The sequence below is a fragment of the Alligator sinensis genome, unplaced genomic scaffold, assembly GCF_000455745.1.
Source record: "Alligator sinensis unplaced genomic scaffold, ASM45574v1 scaffold54_1, whole genome shotgun sequence".
Classification (NCBI taxonomy): Eukaryota; Metazoa; Chordata; order Crocodylia; family Alligatoridae; genus Alligator; species Alligator sinensis.
Genome location: NW_005841962.1, coordinates 1,631,354 through 1,656,341, shown reverse-complemented (window position 1 = coordinate 1,656,341; position 24,988 = coordinate 1,631,354). Strand labels below are relative to the sequence as shown.

Genomic DNA, 24,988 nt, shown 5'->3' with positions numbered 1-24,988 from the left:
CGCCAATTGAATAAGTAGGAATATATAAAGGTTCAGAAGTTTAAAAATGAGCCCCATAACCAGCATTCAGAGCAAGGTGGATATTCCACGTTACAAGGTACAGTCAATCAAGGCCATTTTGTTTAGGGAGCTGCAGGGCTTGTGTGATAATAGAAGAAAAACAATAATATCCTTTGAAAACGGAAGTGAACTCTGTGTGTAAAACAGTCTGAAAAACAACATCTAATAGCAGTATCAGAGCAGAGGGGGCTGGGGTAGTGCAGGTGCCAAGGTGCACAGTTGACAACCCAAAGATCACAAGTTTGAAGCGACAGCAGAAGTGCTCACAGTGCAGCCCTGTCAGATTTCAACGAATCTACGAATTCTGCTAAATAGCTTGTTACAAGGATACAAAAAAGGAAAGATCAGAGCAGGATCCAGATGGATAAATATCTCAGCTTCTATACATGGCTCTACAAACCAGGGCTTCTAGACTATGGCTTTTACTGGAATCCAGTGCAATAAGCCTGGCAGCAGGAAAGAAAAAGATCCAAGTAAATATTAAGTTAGTGTTTGAAAAAAACCAATGTGTTATATATACACTCTTGATCTCCACTTTCAGACCATCAGTCCTGAGGCTTCTTTCTACTGACCTCCCATAAAACTGAATAAGAACAATGCCAGGAAAGTAGTCAGCTTTATAGTGCCTCTGGGATCTAAACGTGGAAATTGTTCTATTGTCTAGAGTGGGCATTATGTCAGGCCCATAACCTGGAAAAATGAGATGATGCTTGGAAATGCACCACATGGCAACAGCATTTAGAAACACTTTTAACTATGTTATTCACTTGCATTTATCTTCCAGATACTACAGTGAGGCATGTCCATTCAGAACCTACTGAATTAAAGTGGAGAAATATCTTGCAGTTTTCAGGAAAATATATGCCTGAAGAGAGAAGCCTAATTTCACAGCTTGTGAACAAAAGGCTTCATCAGTTGCTTTTTTTCCACTTGCATTTTTCCTCTAGTTTATATCCAACTTAAAATTCCTGTGTGGAAAGTGCATCTACAGTAAATTATAGTGCGCATGTTTTATTACAGAAAATGCAGACATATTGTGGTTCATGCTGCAGGGCTTCAATCGCCACATTAGGTTTTTGTAAAAAATGGATATTGCACAGCCTCATGGGAAAATCATTTGCATGTTCATCATTACAGAGGCAACAAACTTCATCCATAAATATGTGCCTGGAACAAATGGCAGCAAATTGTGGACACATGTTTTGCTTTAATTGGTGCTCATCATCACAATCCAGCAAGTGACTTAAAAGCACTCACTAACCAAGAATCCCATTGCAAAAATCTTTTTTTTTTAATTCGTTTTAAGTTTTTTTAAACTTCTTGGAGATTTAAGCTTGCTAGTATCTTTGAAAATGCAGTTTGAAAGCAGTGCTGCTTTGGAGATCTAGTACATGTTTAATAAGTTATTTATAAATTATGAATCATTAAGAGGTAAAGTAGCAACACCCAAAATCCCTGTCCAGGGCCAAACGTGTCTGCATATTGTTTTAACTGACGGTCTCTCTTGGTAACTGAGATCAGACTAATCTTTGCATGTTAGTCTAACCTGACTAGCTTAACCCAGTTTGTAACCGTGCAGACATTCCTTCTGGACTGAAAAAATGCAGGCACATGCCTGCGTTGGCTCAAGCTAGAAGGCAGGGGGCACTAGACCAGCCCTGCCTTCCCTTTCACAGTGCTGACCTGAGGGGGGCATGGCCAGGCCCCACAGGACACTCTGATTAGGGAGAGGTTCCCTCATCTCCTGACCAGTCCAGCAGGGAATTGACAACAGTGTTTATCATCCCTAACTAAGTGTTCATCACCCCATTAAGAAAACAACAGAGGGACATTACCAGCTACCTGTTGATTCTGCCTTTGTCCTGTCTGCCACAGCATGGACCGTAGCCAGTATGTGGTCTGCTAGCTAATGTTGTGTGCCTGTGTAAGGCAGAGGGTACAGTGGAATCCCTGCTTAGCAGGGAGTGGGGGTGGGGAGGGAGAGCAGGAGAAGCCAGGTAGACACCTGCAGTCTTTGCCGGAGCTCCAGCCAGGAAGCAGAGGGGAGGGGCCAGCTCTGCTGTGGAACAGAGAGCTCCGCCCAGCCAGAGAGCATGCTGGGATGCGGGTGGAGTCTGATTTAACTTAAAGCAGACAGGGGTCTGGGAAAGACATTGCATAAAGAGGTTTGACCCAAGTCAGTTAAGTCTGATACTACATTCAACCAGGTATCTCTCAAACCAGCTTTAGCCATTTTCAAACTAATTTATGTGCATTGAACATCTGTTCTGTTACAGGTTTAAACCAGTTTCTGATCACTTAAACCAGTTTATGTGTAATGTCTGTCCCTAGCCCTGTTGTGTTACAGATTTGAACCGGTTTGTGATCACTTATACTAGTTAATGTGTGATTTCTGTCCTTAGCCACAGACAGTTCCTAACATGATTTCAGCACGATTCTCCTCACCAATGTGAAAGCAAGTATTCTGTTTAAGAATCATATTAGAATAATTTACAAAACCTTCCTCTGGATCACCATGATGGCTTCTGTAAGTTTATTAAGAGTGTAGGGTTCATCTCTTACAGGCATAGTTAGACATCCTCGTTCCCCTTGATTTCCACAAGTACTGAGCAACTACCAGCTCTTACTAGTCAGAAAAAGTGATTTAAAAAAAAATTTAATCAGATTTTTTATTTAAATCATTTTTTAAAATTTATTTCTATTTTTTATTTTTTTTGTTAAGATGCTTTTTAGAAAAATAAACCTACATAAAGATGGTTTTAATTTAGGATATGTTAAAGCTCAAAGATATCATCATGGAATAGAGATTATAACTTCTAATTATATACTGTTTGAGATAATGTATTCATGTAACCTTTTTAGAAAAGTTTTAGGTCACACAGGCCAAGAACTATATTAGAGGCCCAATCTTATGGGGTTCCCATTGGCTCCTCTATTGATTAGTAAAGATTAAAGAAAACCACTCTACCTAATACGACTCAGTGCTCAGTCTAGAAGATCCCATTAAGCATCTCTGTGATGCTTAGTTTCAGTTCTCAAACTGTGGATTTCTGTCCCCAGAGATAACCTCCTTCTTAACAGCAGTATATGGAAATGAGAGATAACAGACCTGATTACCTAACTATCAGCCCTATAGTCTCTCTGCAAGTATTTAAGTTTCTCATGTTGACCAGGCTAAAATAATCTATTTAATTTTTGTTAAAAACACATTTCACATTTATAACTAAAATAGTTAAAAATTCAAAAATACATATGTTTGCTTTGTTAAAATAATTATACATGTTTGTTGTTGAAGAAAAATATCCAAAATACATAAGCTTGTTGTTTTAGTTAAAACAATTTAAATTTTTGTTGTTTTTGGTAATGGTTGTTGTTGTCCTCCTAATACAGTGTGGCAAAAATATCCCCCAAATATCCATAGTTCACTTCCCAGGCTAGGGACAGACATTAAAAAGCCTGAGTGTGAACTGATTCAATCTTTGCAGGTTAGTCTAACCAGTTTGCAACTGTACAAAAATTCCATCTGGACTGAAGAAATGCAGCACGTGCCTGTAGTGGTTCAGGCTAGAAGCCAGGGGGTGCTAGAGTAGCCCTCCCTTCCCTTCTACAGTGCTGAGCTGAGGGAGGCATGGCCAGGCCCCAGCAGGGTACTCTGAGTAGGGAGAGGTTCCCCCACCTCGCTGTCCCTGACCAGAGAGGGAGCCAGCAGGGAGTTGATAACAGAGCATTTTATCAGACCATCAAGAAAACAAAAGCCTCCCTCGTTAGTTCAAGCTCTTCTTAAACAACTTTTTCCAAGGAAGGAATGGAGGGACATTATCAGCTACCTGTTGATTAGTTCCAAAAAGCCCTAAGTGGACAATATCCTGTCTGCCTTTGTCTTGTCTGCCTTACACAGATACCTCTCAGCATTAGCTAGCAGACCACATGCTGGCTATGGTTTGTGCTGTGGGAAAGGAATCCCTGCTTAAGTAGGGTGGGGGTGGCAGGAGGAAGCCAGGCAGATTCTGTTGTGCCTGCAGTCTCTGCTGAAGCTCCAGCTAGGGAGCAGAGGGGTGGGGCAAACCCTGCTCTGGAGCAGAGAGCCCTGCCCAGTTTGGCAAAGTGGGGCTCCCTGACTAGCCACAGTGCTAGTTTCCCCACCTCACTTTGAACACACCACCCACCTGTCTCTCCTGCCATGCCTTCTTGTTAATTAATCAGGATATTAATTAAGGTGGGAGGCTGCCCATTCTTGCCCCGATGCCAGGTGGCACTATCTGCAGCTCCGTTCCTCCCCTACACTGCAGCCCAAGCCTCGCAGATGGCATCCAGATGACACACTGCTCCTGGACTACAGCCAGACCAAGGTTAGGCCTTGTTGTCAGGCCTCAGACACACTCACATTCAAACCACCTTCCTCTCACTTGGGCCTCTCACACTTCACCCTCTCTCACAGGGTCTCTTTCACGCGTTGACAACTTATACTGCCTTGCTTCTTTCTTGGAGTGGGCACCTTAGGTCATAGGCTTTAACTAGTTCATACCTTGGGTGGCAGATGTACCGTCTTTTGGGCCTCTCCCACGACCCTCACCGGAGTAGTGGCCAACCAATTACCTGACCAGGCCTAAGCTTGCCCTGGCTCCTTCCAGGGCAACTCTATATACTTAGTCATACTGGGCTCCCAGCCCTCTGGTTTCCCCACTGCCTCCAGGGCTCCTCATCTCCGCCTCCTTTCTAGTCCCCTCACCACAGCATTCTTAACTCACACCATGACTGGTCTCCGAGGCCTCACGGGGACTCTCCCCCCTCTGGGGTCTCATGGGGACTCTCACCCCCCACCCAGAGCAGCAGGTCATTGTGCTCAACTATAGGTCTTACTTTCAACCCACACTCGGCCTCCCAGCGGTGGAGGACTTACTGGGGTCAGGACTCACCCCTATCTCTCAGACTGAGCCCCCTTCCTTGGCCTCCAGCCCAAATTACAGCCTCAAGCATCCGGAGACATGCCTTGGCCTACTCCCCTTACATATGGTTCCTCCTCATCTCCGCCCCCTCACTGGGGCTTCCCTATCACTGGGGCTCCTCACACCCCCTCACTGGGACTCCACACTGCCCCCTCACTGGGGTCACCTCCTCACTGGGGCTCCACATCTCCGCCCCCCTGACTGGGGCTACGGGGCTTCCCTCCCCAGTGGGCTCAGGTGTCCGTAGCTGTGCCTGGCCCCAACTACCTTTCTCTAGGGTCCTACACTCCACAGGGCTCAGGTGGACGCAGCAGTGCCTGGCCCCAATTACCTCTGATGTTGCATGACCCACCTGAAGGTAAGGGCTGGGGGTCAAGATGCCCTACCCACCTTTCATCGGGGTGGTAACTGGCCTGGAATTTCCTGGGGGCTCCTGCACCACTGAGAGCCCCACCAGGCCACCCACTCCTGGCAGGGTGCAGTTTTAGGTCATGCCCAGCCTGTGCCCTGCCACACCCAGGGCTGCAAAACATCTGGGATGCTGGGGGACTCTGGTTTAAGTTAAACCAGGGAGGGGTCTAGGACAGACATTGCATAAATTGGTTTGACCCAAATCAGTTAAGTCTGGTACTACATTCAACCAGGTTTATCTCAAGTCAGTTTCAGCCATTTTGCATTTCTTTGCTTTCTTTTTGTGTAACACGGGGCGTGTTTTTCTTCCTGTGATCATCCTGCTCTATTTGGAACTAGTGAGGCTTTACCTGGTGTCCAGCTTTGGGACCTACAGTTCAAGACAGATGTGGACAGATTGGAAAGAGTCCAGTGGAGTGTGACAAGAATTATTAGTGGCTTAGGAGGCATAACTTTTGAGGAGAAGCTGAAAGAACTAGGTTTAATTAGTCTGGAGAAGAGAAGACTAAAGGAGTGCTTAATAAGTCTTCAAATACCTAGAAGGCAGTTGTAGAGAGAATGGAGATGGGCTTTTCACTGGAGACAAGATTAGGAACAATGGCCTCAAGCTACAACAAAGGAAATTTAGGTTGGAGATTAGGAGGAATTTAGGGACTATAAGGGTGGTCAAGTGTTGGAACTGGTTACCTACTGACGTTGTGGGGACCCCCCCCCCCCCCCCCCCCCCCCCACCCAGAGCAGCAGGTCATTGTGCTCAACTATAGGTCTTACTTTCAACCCACACTCGGCCTCCCAGCGGTGGAGGACTTACTGGGGTCAGGACTCACCCCTATCTCTCAGACTGAGCCCCCTTCCTTGGCCTCCAGCCCAAATTACAGCCTCAAGCATCCGGAGACATGCCTTGGCCTACTCCCCTTACATATGGTTCCTCCTCATCTCCGCCCCCTCACTGGGGCTTCCCTATCACTGGGGCTCCTCACACCCCCTCACTGGGACTCCACACTGCCCCCTCACTGGGGTCACCTCCTCACTGGGGCTCCACATCTCCGCCCCCCTGACTGGGGCTACGGGGCTTCCCTCCCCAGTGGGCTCAGGTGTCCGTAGCTGTGCCTGGCCCCAACTACCTTTCTCTAGGGTCCTACACTCCACAGGGCTCAGGTGGACGCAGCAGTGCCTGGCCCCAATTACCTCTGATGTTGCATGACCCACCTGAAGGTAAGGGCTGGGGGTCAAGATGCCCTACCCACCTTTCATCGGGGTGGTAACTGGCCTGGAATTTCCTGGGGGCTCCTGCACCACTGAGAGCCCCACCAGGCCACCCACTCCTGGCAGGGTGCAGTTTTAGGTCATGCCCAGGATCAGGAGCCTCCAAACCATCCCCTACAGCTCCTGCCCATACCTCCAGGATAATACATGAAGCCTTGCAGCCAGGCAATGTTGCTGCCTCCCTTGCCAGCAGCGAACTGCCCTGTTTATATAGGCGGCCAGAGATCTAAAATGGCCACCACAATCAAGCACCTGCTGGCTGCTTGGCTCCGCTCTTAAAGTAGCAGGCACCAACTGTGCCCTGCCACACCCAGGGCTGCAAAACATCTGGGATGCTGGGGGACTCTGGTTTAAGTTAAACCAGGGAGGGGTCTAGGACAGACATTGCATAAATTGGTTTGACCCAAATCAGTTAAGTCTGGTACTACATTCAACCAGGTTTATCTCAAGTCAGTTTCAGCCATTTTGAAACTGGTTTATGAGCACTGAACATCTGTTCTGTTGCAGGTTTAAACCAGCTTCTGATCACTTAAATGGGTTTATGTGTAATGTCTGTCCCTAGCCCCCATGAGCACTCATGGTGCTCTGGCCAGGTGCCAGACGACTGGAAGAGGGCCAATGTGGTCCCCATTTTCAAAAAAGAGAGGAGGGAGGACCCGAGGAACTATAGGCCCGTTAGTCTTACTTCAATCCTGGGGAAGCTCTTTGAGAAGATTATCCAGGAGCACATCTGGGAAGGACCAGCAGGGGGGACGATGCTCAGGGGCAACCAGCATGGGTTTATTAGGGGCAGGTCCTGTCAGACCAACCTGATTGCCTTCTACGATCAGGTCACAAAATCATTGGACGCAGATGTCGTGGTGGAATTAGTCTTTCTGGACTTCAGGAAGGCCTTTGACACTGTCTCCCACCCCATTCTCATGAAAAAGTTAGGTGACTATGGCACTGATGCCTACATAGTCAGATGGGTCGCAAATTGGCTGAGGGACCACACCCAGACAGTGGTGGTGGATGGGTCATATTCGACCTGGAGGGACGTGGGCAGTGGGGTCCCCCAAGTCTTGGTCCTTGGGCCCGCACCGTTTAATCTCTTTATTAGTGACTTGGATGAGGGGGTGAAAAGCACCTTGTTCAAATTTGCTGATGACACCAACATCTGGGGAGAGGTGGGCACGCTAGAAGGAAGGGACAGGATACAGCTGGACCTGGACAGGTTACAGGGGTGGGCGAATGAGAATAAGATGGGATTCAATACTGACAAGTGCAGGGTACTGCACTTGGGCAGTAAGAACCAGCAGCGTACTTATAGGTTGGGGAACTCCCTTCTCGAAAGCACAGTGGCAGTAAGAGATCTTGGAGTCATTATAGATTTCAAAATGAACATGGGCCACCAATGTGAGGACGCAGTCAATAAGGCCAACCGCACCTTGTGATGCATCCATAGATGCATCACAAGCAGGGCCAAGGAGGTGATCCTCCCCCTCTATGCAACACTGGTCAGGCCACAGTTGGAGTACTGCATCCAGTTCTGGGTGCTGCACTTTAGGAGAGATGTGGCCAGCGTCGAAAGGGTCCAGAGGAGGACCACTCGCATGATCCGGGGACAGCAGGGCAGACTCTATGAGGAGAGGCTATGGGACTTGAACCTGTTCAGCCCTCAAAAGAGAAGGCTGAGAGGGGATCTAGTGGCAGTCTACAAACTTACCAGGGGGGACCAGTGGGGAATAGGAGAGACCCTGTTAACCCGTGCACCTCCTGGAGTAACAAGGAATAACGGCCATAAGTTGTTTGACAGTAGGTTCAGGCTGGACATTAGAAGACTCTGTTTCACAGTCAGGGCAGCTAAGATCTGGAACCAACTTCCAAGGGAAGTAGTGCTGGCTCCTACCTTGGGGGTCTTTAAGAGGAGGCTTGGCCTAGCTAGGGTCATTTGAGCCCAGTATTCTCTCCTGCCCAGGGCAGGGAGTTGGACTTGATGATCTACTTAGGTCCCTTCCAACCCTATGTCTATGAATCTATGACTTCACAAGTATCTGCTTCAATTAGCTTTGGTAACTAAAATAACTAAATCATCAGTTTTCTGCTATAGCTACAAAATTAATCTGAGCAATATCAAAACATTGCTTTAAAATGTATAGCATGTGCCTTCTAAAAATGAAACCTACATCTATCTCTGAGTTGTGAATAATACATATTAAGGTTATAACAAACAGGAATGCACTTTTTGTAGAAAACAATTATTAAATTGAGGCCTCCTGACCAGTGATCTAAATCATAATTTAAATTTATTTGATTAAATCAAATTCACCCTGTGAAAAAGAAAGTGAGATGCCTAAATAGCCCCTTTATTATTTAATATTATACACACCCCTAGGGACCCCATTGTAGCTGGAGGTACCCCTGACCTGAAAACATTTTATAGACAGCAGAGGCAGGGAGAGGAAGGGGAAATTGTCACAGAGTAGTGAGGTGCAGTGGTCAAAAAGTCACTGAGCAGGTCAGTCACCGGGCCAGGAATAGTAGAGATGTGATGAGATTCTGGCCTAGTGGGCTGGGCAGTGGTTTAACTGCCTTGCTGCACAATTTATAGCTCTAACTTCAGACTCCCATTTTTTCATATGGTGTCTCTAAAAAAAATCTAAAACTGTGCTCAGAAAAAATAATCATCATCATTTAGGGAAACAGTCTTGAGACCCACAGCAAACATGGCTGTAGCTGGTATAGACAGGATTTTTGTCTCTCTAGATACAGGTCCTGTGATAAATATAAAAGCTTTGTTTATAACATCATAATTTTTGACTGAGGTAATAAATAGCTGGAACACTAGAAATGTAACTGCATACAAAAAGAGGCATCCAGGGCCCAATTCTCCGTAGCCCTAAACCTCATATAGCCACTGCAAAGAGAATTCAACATTTTCCCATGTAGGAAAGAAAACATTGTAGAGTTTCCTTCAACAGTTATGAATGAGGACACAATGCATAGGCAAGGCTGAATCAAGCTAACAGAGGACTTTTTCATTTGATGTGTTCTCATAAACGTATTCTTTGTTTTGCTGCATAGTAGCAGTGATTCTCTTTTTTGTGCAGATGAAACATAAAACTACCACCTTATGTTTTTTACCACATTTAGATCATGTGCAACAGATGCAATGAGAGAGGTAGAAACATTTTTTAAGTAAAATGCACTCTTTTAAGAGTCATACAGGTAGGGGAACAATTGAAAAAAAAACTAGCTTAAGCAACTTGTCAACTGGACATACAGAAGAAAAATAGTTTGACATGGTTATTTAATTCCAAGTAACCTTTCCCTAGGCTCCAGAAAACCAAACACACCAACCAATGAAAAAGAAACAATAAAAAAATACTTATGATAACTCCACATATTTAGCCAACAGTTTTGGTAATGCTAGATGCATTTGGTGTCATTGTATTCATACAGGAAAATGAAGCAATAGAAATAGCATGTTCATATTCCACCCTTTCGAAACAAGTATTTGCAACATCACTTCTTATTCACAGAATATCAATGCTGTGCGTGTCTACATGAGACGCTTATTGCTCATTAGCTTAATAACACTGTGCAGTAGCACGTCACAGCAAAAACTGTGCTGGCAGCCTACTGTGCAGTGTTATTAGGTTAATGCACAGTAAACGTCAATAAATAATCATGCGCCGGCACTACTGCGCAGTAACTCTAGGTCCTGTGCATTTAGTTAGTACATTATTAAGCAGATACTAAACTAAATGCGCAGTATCTAAGGCACATTAATAAATGGGTAGATGCACCCACAGTTCACCTGTTCTTCCCCTTTACTAATTCATTGTTTTTCTGTACACAGATCAGACCTCAAAATGCCATCCAAACAAAGAAAGCACCAGAACTAAACAGCAAGTTTTGTAACTGGGTGTGCAGTACCACAAGCATTTTCCAGTGTTTACCATTAGAGGGGAGCCTACATAAAGCTAATGCAAAACTTCATACTTACTGTAAAAGTGGAGCCTTCCTAAATGTTGGTGTTTGATGAGAATCACAAGATTAGAATGGCCTTAAAATATTACAACAGATTTAATGTACATTACTTTCCTTTTATTCTTATTGCTGGTCTAACAATTGATTTATAGCTATTTCTTTTTCATACTTTCATACAATGAGAGGATTGTTGCCCAGTCAAAATTTCTACTGATGTCAGTGAATTTTGCCTCTGTAAGATTGGCTGGGTTGGGTCCAGTTTTAGCACATATATTGAGGTGCACAGTTTAAATTAAACTAGCAATGATATTCCTAATTATCACACTATACAGTTAAAGTGTTTCTAAGAGCAGTTAAAGGCTAGATCCTGATACCTTTCCTCAAAATTGTTCTTACTTAACAAGTAACCCTACTGCCAACCCTACTGCCTTAAATTAGATTATTTAGGTAGTAAAGTAGAACTCCACATGAAGAAAAGGGTAAAAACCTGACAGAGGTCTTCAGGTACTCTAAGCTGTCAGTTGAACTATGGACAGTTTATACCAGCTGAGGTTTGTTCCCCTTAAATGATAGCTAGCTCACCTAAAACTCACACTATACATGTTGCAGCATGGAACTCAGTGCAAACTAGCAACTGAGTAATTTCCCATCATTGCCAATGGGTTTTGCAGCCTGTTCAGAGCTCTGTGGAAACCTGGAAATTATCCACCAGGTTAAAGCTTTGGTATGTGTCTAGTTATACTTAGACTGCAATGTGGACATACCCCTGGTTTCCCCTATGTGGTATAGAGATTATAAATAAGAGTTGACACACTTGTGATAACAAATATAAGAGGAAGTATGCTCCTACAGTGATTTAGAAAACCAGCTAATACTTAGTTATTTCATACAGACTGATAAAGTTATATTCCTGCATGCTAACCATGTGTATTGAAAGCATCACTTTCCAATAATGACCTAGTTGTCTCCTTTGGACTAGAATTTCTAGTCCCACTCACCTTTATACTTCAAATTCAAGTAGTATGAATTTGAACTTCTGAAGATAATGCATTCCCCAATAATATTTCACTCCATTAAAATAAAATAGTTAAGCAGACCAGTAAAATAGACAAAGTAGATTTTGCAAAATATAACTAAAAATAATAAGCAGTGATCATATTTTGCATGCCACTTTTTTAAAAATTATTTTCCATTCTCCACTAAGAACTCAACAGAAACTATGGTTGCAAAAAAAGATACTCACTGTATTCTGCTACCAACAACCATCACCTTCTCTCTTTTATGCCAGTATACTTATGGCTTAGATTATTATTTCTCTACACTTACACTGTTGAATAGGAATCTACTAAGATGGAGGCAAAACATCTTTTTAAATAGGTTTCTAAATGTCTTATTGGACATGGTACCTGAGCATCTCTCTAAACTTTAAGCACATAAGGAGTCCATTGGTTTCAGTGGGATGTACATAAGAGCTTACTGACTTCAGTGGGACTCCTCATGCGCTTAATGTTAAGTATACACCTCCATAGCTTCCTGTATTTAGAATAATAGAAAGATAGGTCTGGAAAGGACCTCCAGATGTCATCTGGTCCAAACCCCCTGCTCCAAGCAGGTTCATCCCAGTCTAAACCACAGCACACAAGTGTTTATCTGGCCTATACTTAGGATGGAGATTCCACAGCCATTCTAGGTAATCTGTTCCAGTGCTTATTAGCTACAGACTAAATAGCCCCAACTGTGTCTGATCTTTCTTACAATATCATATTTTCTAGGTAATAATTTCTAATAATTGTTGTTGTTTTCCACTGGACTCTTTCCAGTTCATCCACATCTTAAAGTGCAGTTATGCTTATATAGATTACTATTTTGTTATAAGGAGTTGAATCATACATTTCTTACAGTAACTATAAAGGTAAATTTTTACTTACTAAACAGTTGGCAATAGAGGACTTGTAAACTTCTCTTCATGGTATCATCTGGTCCTGCTTGTCCACCAGTTTATTCATGATTCTGTCTAGGAAATAAAGAGAAAATTGTCTATAATTTATTGAGAGACAGACGTCAAGATTTATTATTTTCCCTTTTGGCTATGGAATCAGATTCAACAGGAGAGAACAATAATTTTAACTAAGAGAACCCGTCTGCCAATACTAGAGTTTATACTTTTTGTCCATGCTCCAGAAACAGCATATCGGTCTAGTTTATGGCAGCAATCAAAAAGGTAAATATAATACTGAGATGAATAATGAGGAACACACATCAGAAGCATTAAGAAATCAGTCCTATGTTGTGATGGTGACTTGACACATCATTGTTTGTCCATTTCATATGATTCCAACATGTTTTGCTAGACGTTCACCACTGGAACAGCAGGGCTAGGGACAGAAGTTACAAATAAGCTGGTTTAAGTGATCAGAAACTGGCCTAAACCTGTAACAGAACAGAAGCACAGTGCACATAAACCAGTTTCAAAATGGCTGAAACTGGTTTAAGATAAACCTGTTTGAATGTAGTAACAGACTTAACTGATTTAGCTCAAACGGGTCTATGCATTGCCTGTCCCAGAACCTTTGCCATTTTGGGTTAAATCAGAGTCCCCCAGCATCCTGGCATGCTCTCTGGCTGTGCTGTCTGCTTCAGAGAGCAGGGCTGGCCCCACCCCCCTGCTTCCTAGCTGAAGTAGTGAGGGCTGGCTGACAATGTGGGGTGGGGGTGAACGAGCCCAGCTAGGGATGCTTCCCAGTCTATGGTGGGGGGCTGCCCCCCCTCCAGACAAACTGTGGCTGGAGTCTGGGGCCAGGAGGAGGTGTTAAACACCCATTTCCCCCACTCAAACTTACTGTTGGCTGCAACGGTGGACTACAAATCCCAGAGGCACCTGGAAGCAGGAAAAGGAAGTGATAAGCAACCCTGCAGAGTCCTTCTGTTGTAATTCTGGACTGCAAATCTCAGAGACCTCGGAGGCAGCAGGAAGAAGTGAACACACAGACAGAGAGCCATGCTCTAGTGCCCCCAGGCTTCTAACCTGAGCCACTGCAGGCATGTGGCTGCATTTCCTGAATCAATGGTAAATATCTGTTCACTTCAGTTTCAATTTAATCTGTACAGTTTAGACTAACCTGCAAAGACTGAATCGATTCAGCCTTGGGCTTTTTGACTGTCTGTACCTAGCCCAGAAGAGAGTTTCAGATACTATAATAGAGTGTGATTCTATTTAGCACTGTAGTATCTTGACCCTGAAATCTTCAAGCTTGAGGTACAGATGTTACTTGAACAGCATGAATAGGATGAGATTTGCATCAGTTGCCCAGCTGAGATTCCCCTAGCAGACAGGAGCTCCCAAATGGAGAATATAGTAACAAAGGACTGGAAGAGGCCATTGTGCCTAGTCCCCTGGGTTTGCAGGCACTTAGTAAGTAGGGTGAATTATGGTCTTAGGTTTCCAATTTTCAACTGGTCCATAGCCAGATGTTGTAGTTTATATTAGCCCATCAGCCACTTTAAAATATGCTGGGATAGATTTGGAGAAGTCTGAGAACAATGGAGCTAAAACTCATTCCACAGCAAGTCACTCTTTCTCCAGAACTGAGCAAAACTTGATGCAGGAAAGAAGGTGGCTCGCACTCCTTTTAATTGCTAGTTAGGGAAAAAATGGGAAGGCAGGGGAGAAGTGTGGAAAATATTTAGTCACATCTCCCTCTTTCCCTCCCAGGCTGAACGCTGCTGCACACTGGCAAAGGGGATTTGAGTAATTTTTAGAGCATGCAATAAAATGCATCTAGTTGCAAACTGTATTTTAATGTACTTCCTGAGATAATTTTCAATTACAATTTACAAATGGCAACATTAAGAAATTAATCAATCACATTAATATTAATCAATCCCATTAAGTCAGAAATAAATTTACAGGATATATCGGAATAAAAAAGCAAATATGGTCCCAAAATATTATTGTGAATAAGGCCATACCAGGTATGCAAAAGCAAGAGAGCATTCAGATTCTAACAACTTAGTTTTGTAAGACAGCATTCATTAATGACTTATAATCAATCAATGGGAAATTACACAGGGAACAGTAAAGGCAGTCTCCAACACAGCACTAAATAGCACTTGATAATGTGTAATTTTCAGTTCAACCTTTTCTTAGTTTTATCCCCCAAACTACTTAAGGCATTTATGAGTTATTTCACCATGGTCCCATAAAAATCTTTTAGAGCTTATTTAACAGGCAATGATCTTGATGGTTTCAGATATACAAGCTAAGCCAATAAATAGCACTTCTCCACTGAAGAAAAGCCAATGAGTTTATAAAAACAGAAGAATCACATTTGACTTGAACATACAAGTCTCCAAGGACTGTCACTTTTATTGCCTCTGCAATGGAAGATAGAAGACCTTCTTTGTGTCATCAGCTACAACTATTCATATACACAAATGCAATGATCGATTTTGGATTCTTCCTCATTTCTTTGCTATTGGAAAATAGTCTTTGAGTAAAATGCAGAGCTATTTCCTATCATGTAGACCATGCTTTCTCTCCTAAATTAAAGTTACAATTTTGGCATTTGCTTTTATTTATTTATTTATTTTTTAATTACATCGAAAATAGGCTTATGATGATTTTGGTGAAGCCCAGTCATTTCACAAAGACCCATAAAGATGTTTATTAAAAAAACAAAACAAAACAGCAAGTAGAGGGATAGCTTTGTACAAGCAGGTGTTTTACTACAGACTTCAAGAAAAGCAACTTTAAGCCCCACAGCCCTACATCTGTACTCAGTGGGTGCATCTACATTAGATGCTAAATGCCCATTAGACATTCTACTGCACATTAAGGCGGCAGACTTAGTCTAATGCATATTAAGTGTCACAAAAATGTTTCATTTGCACTAATGCACAGTAGCACCAATTATGGCACATTTAGTACCTGTTATTACAAGTACTAAACTTAATGCGCCATAATTACAGAGCATTAATGAATGTATAGATGTGTCCACTGAAGTCAAAAGCAGGAGATCTTAGTCTTTCTGCATATGCAAACATCACACAGTATGTCATGTACAAGGTAGATAGGAACGAAAAAAGATCTGTGTTTAGCATAACAAAAATATTTGCAGAAAGAAAATCTGGATTACACAAGTTGCCTATGGATACATGTGCTTATAGATATGCCCTCTTCAGAGCTTCTGTCAAACAGAATTATAAAACACTGACCAATTTAAAGCAAAGTGGTATAAGTAAAAGAGAAAAAAGATGCAAAAAACTCAACTGCAAGCCTGAAATCAGTATAATGTGACAATTATTTGAATTGTGGTTGGCCTTTGTGATTTAATATCATATGCTTTTGACTGCCTGCTGGCATTTATTTGCATGTCTTTACTATCTCTGTTATATTTCTGTCCACAGCATTTAAGGGTTTACTGGCTGTAAATTCTACCATGGTGTGTATACTGAATTATATACTGTTGTATATGTATTCAGATTTGGGGGGGGGGGGGGGGTTCTCCTTTATTTAAATGGATTAGAATAAAGCATTCCACTCTAGGTCCTCAAAAAAAGGTTTAGTCTGAAATCTCTCACCCTAGTTTTTCTGTTGCCTTAACTTTAGAAAAATCTACATTCTCAGCAAAGCTTACACAGGATTCACAGGATTCTTTATTGCAAACAGAGTAATGCTCTATAAGTCAAATTCTGCCTTGAGTTTGCAACCCTTTACAGTTCATTGATGTCCCTGGTGAGAGTCAGGACCAAATTTGGATACATGAATGAAAAACACTGCACAGGGACACTGTAGCATTTACAATTCATTGGGCATTGGGTTTATTTAATTTATGGTGGAGAGGAAATATTCCTCTCCACCTGCCTCAGTCTTTGCTTTCAATATGTGCAGAATGTGAAAAGCACTAAATAGGGCAAAAAATCTGCAAGGAAATGGCTTTTTCTAGGTAGACTATCCTGTATGTTTGGAAGCCAAAATTATCTTGAAATTTTAGCCAGAGTACTGATGAATTTGGAAGTGGAAATGCAGCTGATTTTCCAAACAGAGTGACTGATTTAACAAGCTTTACTTATGTTAAGTAGTGTTTGTTCATAGAAGCAGTATCATTGACTGTCCAAATCAGAACCAGAAATGGGGATGGAAAGCAATATGGAGTGAAAAAATGGTTTGGTTTTACATCTGGGATCAACTTAAGCATCACGTGCAACAGCTTTGTACATGTAATACATTCCAGCATTGCAAATTGCTTTGTCCTCCTAAGCAAGTTCAGAATCTTAATTTTTTCAAAAGTGAACAGCTATGCAATTTCAAAAAGAAAATGGCATAATTGATTTAAACTTTTATTGATTGCTTAACTAAAAAAAAAAGTTTAAATACAAAAGTGACTCAAGCAGCACTGGGAAACAATGGAAAAGCAAAACAAAAAACTGATAAGAAAATATAAGCTGGAAAATTAAATGTATATAAAGACATGGATACATAGTTTTTATACACGTACACAATATATATAGACAAACACACTCAATTATTGCAAACATTGAGGTTAGTCCTTGAGTTGTGCAACCTCCAAGTTGTGAAAGTGGTATCTATGGTTAGCTGCATGGAATGCTGCAGAGGAGACCTGCAATTTGTGTGAGCATTCACGACCAATGACTTCTATTTCTACAGTCAAAAGAAAATCATCAATCAACGTCACCAACATAGCCCTGTTCCTTCTCCTAACCTGAAGACTGTTTACCAAAGGTATAGGGACATTGGCTCTAGCTAAACTGAGACCGAGAAAGCCCTCGGCAAAATTTTCTATTATTTTATCCAAAATGGGAGACAGCTCAGGTGCACTAAGCAATGTTTTCTAACACAGGGATTCTGACATGCAGTTAGATGCATAACTAGTTGGGCACATAATAGATACTGAAATCTGTACAGAGGAGGCCAGTTTCTGATCTCAGGTAGAGTCACATAAGCTTAGAGTGGTCTTAGGCTGAAGCTGAAATGAACTGATTTTAATTTTACAAACCAAGTTAAATGCAACCAACTGCTGAAACTTCCTTAGCCGGACGAAGGGTTTTTGAACCCAAAAGCTTGCTTAAAAATTGTTCTCCAACTGTTTAGGTTGGTCTAATAAAAGATATCAGATTCACCCAAAGGACCTTGTCTGCCTGTGCCCTTAGACCAACATGGCTACTACCTACACCCCTAAACCTAAGGGCATTTTTACATGTGCTCTGGGAGTGGGGGGAGGGGACTTTAATTAGAACAGCTCTGAGAGCTGCTCTAATTAAAGTGCCTGAAGCGTCTCATGTATCAGCGTCCCCATCGTCATTTTGAAATGAGGGGATGCTGATGCATGAGATGTGGAGGCTGGCTGGAGTACTCCAGCAGACTTGTCTGCTCTGACACACTGTAATTACAACACGTTGGAGCATGCTCCCAGTTCATGTATAGACACCCCATGTCCCTAAATCCAATTAAAGGCCCCTAAGTAAGGGGACTGATTGTTGGTAGTTCTAAGCACCAACAAAGCTCCATTCATGCTCTCTTATGAAAACAAGGAAATGTATTTACAGGCCTAAATATGTATATCATGAGCTGGTCTATTGGTTTAACTAAACTGATGCAATTAAACCAGCACTAGTTTATGCATGGACATTCTTAAACCTGTTTCAGAGGTTAGGGGCAGACATTAAAAAGCCTGAGCCTCAATTGATTCCATCTTTGCAGGTTAGTCTAACCTGGCTGGGCTAAATCAGTTTGTAAGCAGACAGACATGCCAGAAATGCAAGTACATGCCTGCAGTGGCTCAAGCTAGAAGCAGGGGGTAGGGGGGCACTAGAGCAGTCCTCCCTTTCCTTCCACTGATTTGAGCTGAGGGGGACATGGCCAGACCCATGCAGGACACTATGATTAAGGAGGGGATCCCCCCACTTCTGAGGAGCCCAGCAGGGGATGTTTATCCCCCTAACTCAGTGTTTATCACCCCATTAAGAAAACAACAGAGGTACATTATCAGAGGCACATTATCTGTTGATTCCTTCCTTTGTCCCATGTGCCACAACTCAGAGGTAAATCAATTAAGTCTAATACTGCATTCAACCAGGTTTATCTCAAACTGGTTTCAGCCATTTTCAAACTGGTTTATGTGCACTGTACATCTGTTCTGTTACAGGTTTAAACCAGTTTCTGATCACTTAAATTGGTTTATGTGTAATGTCTCTCCCTACAGAGTGACTTATTTCCATTTACCTTGATCTATTTTAATAGATCAATGAAGGAGTATATGTAGGCAAAGCTGTTGGAGGCTTACTTTCAGGCAACTGTGTTTGAATATGGTAGACTAAACATTCTTCGTCTGAAACGGACCAACATCCATGTCCTGCCCTCCGTTGTGCAGCATCTCATGCAGGATGATGAATAGATGTGTGAAATCCCTATGGACAGCCAGCAATGTCGTCTTTCACAGTAAGTGATCCCCCCAGTGCCTCAGCTAAATTAAAGAGGACAATGAAGACATAATGATGAATAGAAGACAAAAGAGTCCAACGGAGCTGACAGCTCCCGGAACATCCAGTCGTTTATTATCTCTGATGGGGGGAAAATACCAACAGTGTCTTAAATTAAGAAAGAAATGAAGGAGAATAGAAGACAAATGTTGAGACAAACCTAACAACCAGGGGAGAACTCTCTTGCTATTGTGAGTCTGTCAAACAGAAACCAGCAGACTGAAATAAAGAAAGTGAAGAAACAATGATGAAAAGAGGGGCAAGGCAAATAGGACTGACAGTTACAACCCAGTTAACCATCCAGATGTAACATCCAATCTTCATCGTCTTGTCTTTTTCGTTCTATAGATCATTCAGGAAGAAAAAGCTGCTGGTGAAAACATCAGTGATGACTTTCAGCTATGCTATACCTCAGACTGCAGTGTGTGCAAGCGTGAAGTAAGACACAAGGGACCCCCATCCCAACCTCCTCTATTCATCTTACATGGGGTGAGAGACAACTTCGGCTCCTGTGCTTCCAGGGTTGTCATGTGTCAGACTCTAGCATAGAGGCAGTGACAGAGACATCATCTAGATGGATTATGGCCATGCCCCATCTCCACAGTGGACTGTAAAACTGTCCTAACATCACAAGGCAGGCCTGTAAGACTGCAGCAGCAACACTCACCTACTGATCAAGGAGGGGTAACATCCTCAAGTGCTGTCGATGTGAATTTCTGCATTCCCTGCTTCTTCCACCCCCAAATAAAGCAATTTAAAGTCACAAGAGAGACTCTTCAATAAACATTGGAGTTTCCCTTGTCTTCCTCCCTTCCACAGAGTCATTGATGACGCGTAGGGGGTGCACATAGGTGCATGTGCACCCACTGAGATTGGCGGTGCACCCCCTACAATTGGCCACTGCCAACACTGCCAGTGGTGCCTGTGGGTGGTCGCCTCTTGCCACCCCCCCCCTCGCCACCAACACCGCCAGCGATGTCTGCAGGTGGTCACCGACTGCCGATTGGTGCTGGCCACTCCCCTGCCCCCCCTTCCCCCCCCCAGCTTGCCACTGCCACGCCCCTGCCACTGCCACTGCCTGTCACCTGCAGGCAGTCACCATGCCCCCCCAGCCTCCAGGGGTATGCATCATTCAAGCACAGATTAATTGGTTCACATTGTCACATACACTATAATTAGCATATCTCTTGAAGGATGCCTCTTCCAGCAAGACCAGAGCACTTAATGCATCTAGTGCACAGGGGTGGTACACATTTGTCACTGAGTCAGTACAACCACTCCATTATTCTTTTTGTATCCTATTCTTCTCCCCCCTCCTTCCAATCTGTTTTTGCTTGCCCAGGGCTAACACAGTTCACCTGTTATGCTTGCATGCTTGTGTGATTTGTTTTTTGGGGCTTTTTGCAGCTTTGTCCAGCCATTATTTTGCAAAATTTATATCTGAACCCCTTCAGGGAATGCTAGTAAAAAAGATTATTAACTTGTGGCAATGAGGTTCCTTGCAGCAAGAATTGTGTTCTTGTTCAATGTGCATCAGCCTGAAGATGTATTTCCCAGTGCCGGAACAGGGCTATATTCAAGCAAACAATATTTTCCACCTTTCTCTGATGCATGGAATACCAACTTCTTTGGCATCTTTGTTTCTCCAAATGTTGAATGCTCTTCTTTTCAGCTTCCCTGAAGCTTTCAGGCTGGATTTATCCCTGCTGGTGTTGACATGAACAATTTACATTCCTCACACAGCAGAAAGGAACTCTCTACTGCCTTCTTCCCCTTTACCAAAGAGGAGCAAACAACTCTTAAATCTTCTGGGTTAGGGACAGAAATTACACATACACCAGTATAAGTGATCATAAACTGGTTCAAATCGGTAACACAACAGAAGTTCAGTGCACATAAACCACTTTCAAAATGGCCCAAACCAGTTTAAGATAAACCTGGATGGATGTAGCATCAGGTTTAACTGATTTAGGTTAAATCGGTTTATTGAACTTCTGTCCTAGATCCCCTCCAGATTACAGTCCCCCAGCATCCCAGGATGCTTTGCACCTCCCCCACAACCTCTCCCAGGGTGGGTAGGCTGGTCTTGGCCCAAGCTGTCTGCTCCAGCTGAGCAGGAAGGCATGTTCTAGAGCCCCCCAGCTTCTGGCCTGGGCCACTGCAGGCATATAGCTGCATTTCTGGAATCAAAAGTGAATTTCTGTTCACTTGCTTATCAGTTCAATCTATGCATCTTAGACTAACCTGTGAAGATGGAATCAATTCAGCCATGGGCTTTTTGACTGACTGTCTAGCCAAAGTAGTACTGTTTTGGTTATACTGATATATGTAAAGTGGCATGACCAGAGTTGTTTGGATTTTTTTTCCATTTTGCTAGCAAAGAGCAAAACAGCTTAGACTATCTGCAAAGACTGAATTGATTCAGCCTTAGGCTTTTGACTGTCTGTACTTAGCTCTGAGGGCTTCTTCAGAGACCTGCAAATACAAATTGCTCGGGAAGGTGCAAAGTCAGTGAAGCATCAAGCATCCTGTGCTTTCCAATACTGCCTGACTAGGAGGTGGAAACAAGATAGGTGTGGGAGGTATGACTTTCCAGGAGGAAGACAGTAAGGGAGACAGTTAAGAAATTCAGTCTTGTGGGGATAAATGCCAAATATTTAAAGGGAATTGAGCATGGGCCTCTGATTGCTCATTTAGGTATGTAGATATGTTGTGGATACACTAGGGATCCATATGACTATACTTGTCAGGCATGCCAAAGATTGCAATAGAAGTTCAGGATACAGTGTCCATGTCCTCTTGTGGTAGTTCGGTGGTTTGGGTTTCAACCCTGTGTTCAAAAGTAAAATGGCAGCATAACAATACACATGAATGAAAAAAGCAATAGGAGGGCTGCTCTGCAGATACAGTAAAGCAGCAGTTTAGCACTCCTGGAGGCACTAGCAGCCTACACAATGAGCTACTATCAGGTTGCTCTGAATTCACAGGACTTGCACTGTATACTACAGCAGGAGCTCCAGCAGGCCCCTGGCATGACTGAGCATTGCCAACCAAAGCCCACTTTACAACAAGTCAAGATACCTTACTTTCCTTAAAAAATGCCTGGAAGTATATTGCCTAGAATGGTTTATAAGGAAGTACTGACCTATTTTTCTCACAGAAAGTGAGAGCACAAATCCAGGTTAAAGTCAACAGACTCTGTTATTACTATCATGTACTCGTGTGGAAATCTGAAATAACTTTATTAAGGTCACTGCTGTTATATAAAGGAATAACCCAAGAGAGATTCAGGCCCCATGGGAAATGCAGGTGCTGAGAACCTTTGAACTGACTACATGGAGCAGCTCACTGGCTGCTTCAAGTAAAAATTAGAGTTTTAACTCTCTCAGAAGCTGTTGAATGCTATCTGAAGAGAAGCCCAGAGAAGGGAAAGAAGCAGATGGAAGCCAATACAGTTTCTCCATGCTTCAGTTCTGGTACAGAAAGTTCCCCTGCTTAGACACCCCCCAATTTTGGAAGCATCATTGTTTTTGTCTGGCTGGTCCCACTCCCCACCTCCCCAGATTTTCTACCAGATGTGTAGGCAGTGCAGCCAGCAACACAACGGCAAGTGACTGGCACCAGTCAACAAAACTGTCTCCTCTTGGGAAACCCCAATGGCTCCCAGTGGAGGAGTGCCTAAGGGTGGGGGAGTGGAACCCCCTAAGTGAAGGAAATGTCCCCAGAAAAGTGAATGGGCCAGAATCCTGTTGGCCAACAGTACCCACACTACTGGGACCCCACCCACCCAGAAAAGACGCAATTGTGGACATGATAAGGCGGGCACTTCCTTCAACTCAGAGTGGTATTCCAGCTAGAAGCTGCAGCAGGCCTGTACCAATTGTCTTGACCTTTGTCTTGCCATTGGAGTCCGATAGTCCCTGCCAAGAGAGAAGGTGGAGGGCCCACGGTGACCCTTTCTTTCTTTGCTCTGCTTAGGTGTATATGTTGAAGGTCTGTGCTCAATGGTCGCTCGTCCTAGTGGGGAAAGACCCAGTCATTTGGCATCAGCTCAGATGTCTAAGCAGACCTATTTATGGGTGGCCTGCTTGCTCCAATCTGGGGAAGGCCCTAGAAAAGGTGGGCTAAAAAAGCTTCCTTCCAACTTCTTTCCTGGCTCTAAAATAATCATCACTTGTTGCAACATTCACACTGTATTAACTTGACTTGAACGAAAAGACCATGAATTTCAGAAAACATCTATAACTGATAGAGAACCACATCAACTAGGTGTTGATATTACAGCCCTCAGTGAAACGAAACTTTCAGAAACTGGATTCCTAGACAAAATAAACTAGCACTTCTGCTGGTCTGGGAAATCTGACAATGAACCGAGGATACATGGTGTCAGATTTGCTGCTTCAGTGCAGTACTCCTCTGGCTTCTATCAATGAGAGGATCATGAGGCTGGATGTGAACACAAACCTGGGAACTATGACTCTTCTGTCCATCTACAGACCAACACTTAACTATTCCAAACAGCAAAAAGATGAGTTCAATTCCCAACTGGAACAAATCATCAAGAAAGTCCCCACAAGGAACAGACTCACTGTTCTCAATGATTTCAGTGGCCGTGTAGGTAAGGACTAGGTGCACTGGCAAATATGGCACAGGTAGCCTCAATGAAAATGGCCAGTGTGTCCTGGAGCTTTGTGCCTCTAGTGAGCTGATAGTCTCGAACGTCTATTTTGCTGGCAGCAGCTGCACCAATGTCACATGTCAGGACACTGGCATCAGCTTGACTTCATCCTGATGCATCACAAAAACACTCATGATTACACTGAAAGCTATATCAATGCATAGTGCTGATTGCTACACTGACCATGCCCTTATCAGGGCCAAGTTCTAAATATACCCTAAAAAGATCCATCGTGTGAAGCCAAAAGGCAAACCTCACCTCAGCATCACTAACATGAAGGACTCTGACCCTTGTGTAAATTTTCAATGAGTGTTTAAGCACATTTCTGAACATGGTCAACTTGATTCTCCTGATTCTGAGAACTTATGGGGAAATTTCAAGAACAAGACACTGACTACTGCCAAGGATGTCTTTGGAACAGCAAAGAAAAAACAACCTAAGTGGTTGGCAGCATCTTAACATCTGCTTCTCCCACTCATAGAAAAGAAAAAGCAAGCTTGCCTAACTCTACTTCAACAACCGCCTAAGTCCAGAAACCTCAAGTTTAAAGAAGCTACGGCTGCAGTCCAGAAAGCCACCAGAGAATGTGTCCAGAAGTATTGGCAAGACCCGTGCAAAAAGATTCAGATTTGCTTTGAAAGAGGGAATCCTTTGTGGTACCTATTCTGGAATTAAAGAGGCACTTGGTCCAACTTGTAAAAAGACTGCAAGCCTGAAAGTAAAAGTCAGTACCATCCTGACTGACAGGCAGGGAAAACTTGACCAGTGGACTGAGCATTACAAAGAACTCTATTCAAAAGATGCCATTATTTGTGATACTGCCTTAGCTGCCATTCCCCAACTTCCAATGATGCAGGGGCTGGACCAAACACCAACTCTCAAAGATGTAGAAAAAGCTATCAAAGAGACTGCGCCTGAGAAAGCAGCAGGCAATAATCAGATACCTCTGGAGCTCCTAAGGGCAGGGGGGAAGAAAGCTTGTAACAACATCCATACACTTCTCTGTGCCTGCTGGGAAGAAAGCCATATACCCCAGGATCTGAAAGATGCAAAGATAATAACTATACAAAAATAGAGGGGACAGAGCAGACTGCAACAATTACTGAGGAATATCTCTGCTCAGTTTGGCCAGCAAGGTGCTTGCAAGGATCCTGCT

At 43.2% G+C, this 24,988-nt stretch overlaps 1 protein-coding gene across 8 annotated transcripts in view; it reads right to left on the bottom strand.

Moving 5' to 3' along the window:
• The window catches only part of TMEM108 (transmembrane protein 108), a 273,408-nt gene that overhangs the window by 121,465 nt on the left and 126,955 nt on the right, over positions 1–24,988 (bottom strand). For 6 of the 8 annotated variants that reach the window (XM_006020630.3, XM_006020631.3, XM_006020632.3 and 3 more), the window contains one exon: positions 12,584–12,669. In XM_006020630.3, coding sequence (XP_006020692.1) covers positions 12,584–12,623 — 40 coding nt within the window. In that variant the 5' untranslated portion in view covers positions 12,624–12,669. The remainder of the gene's footprint in view (positions 1–12,583; positions 12,670–24,988) is intronic. The other 2 variants (XM_025200258.1, XM_025200260.1) reach the window with 1 other exon arrangement.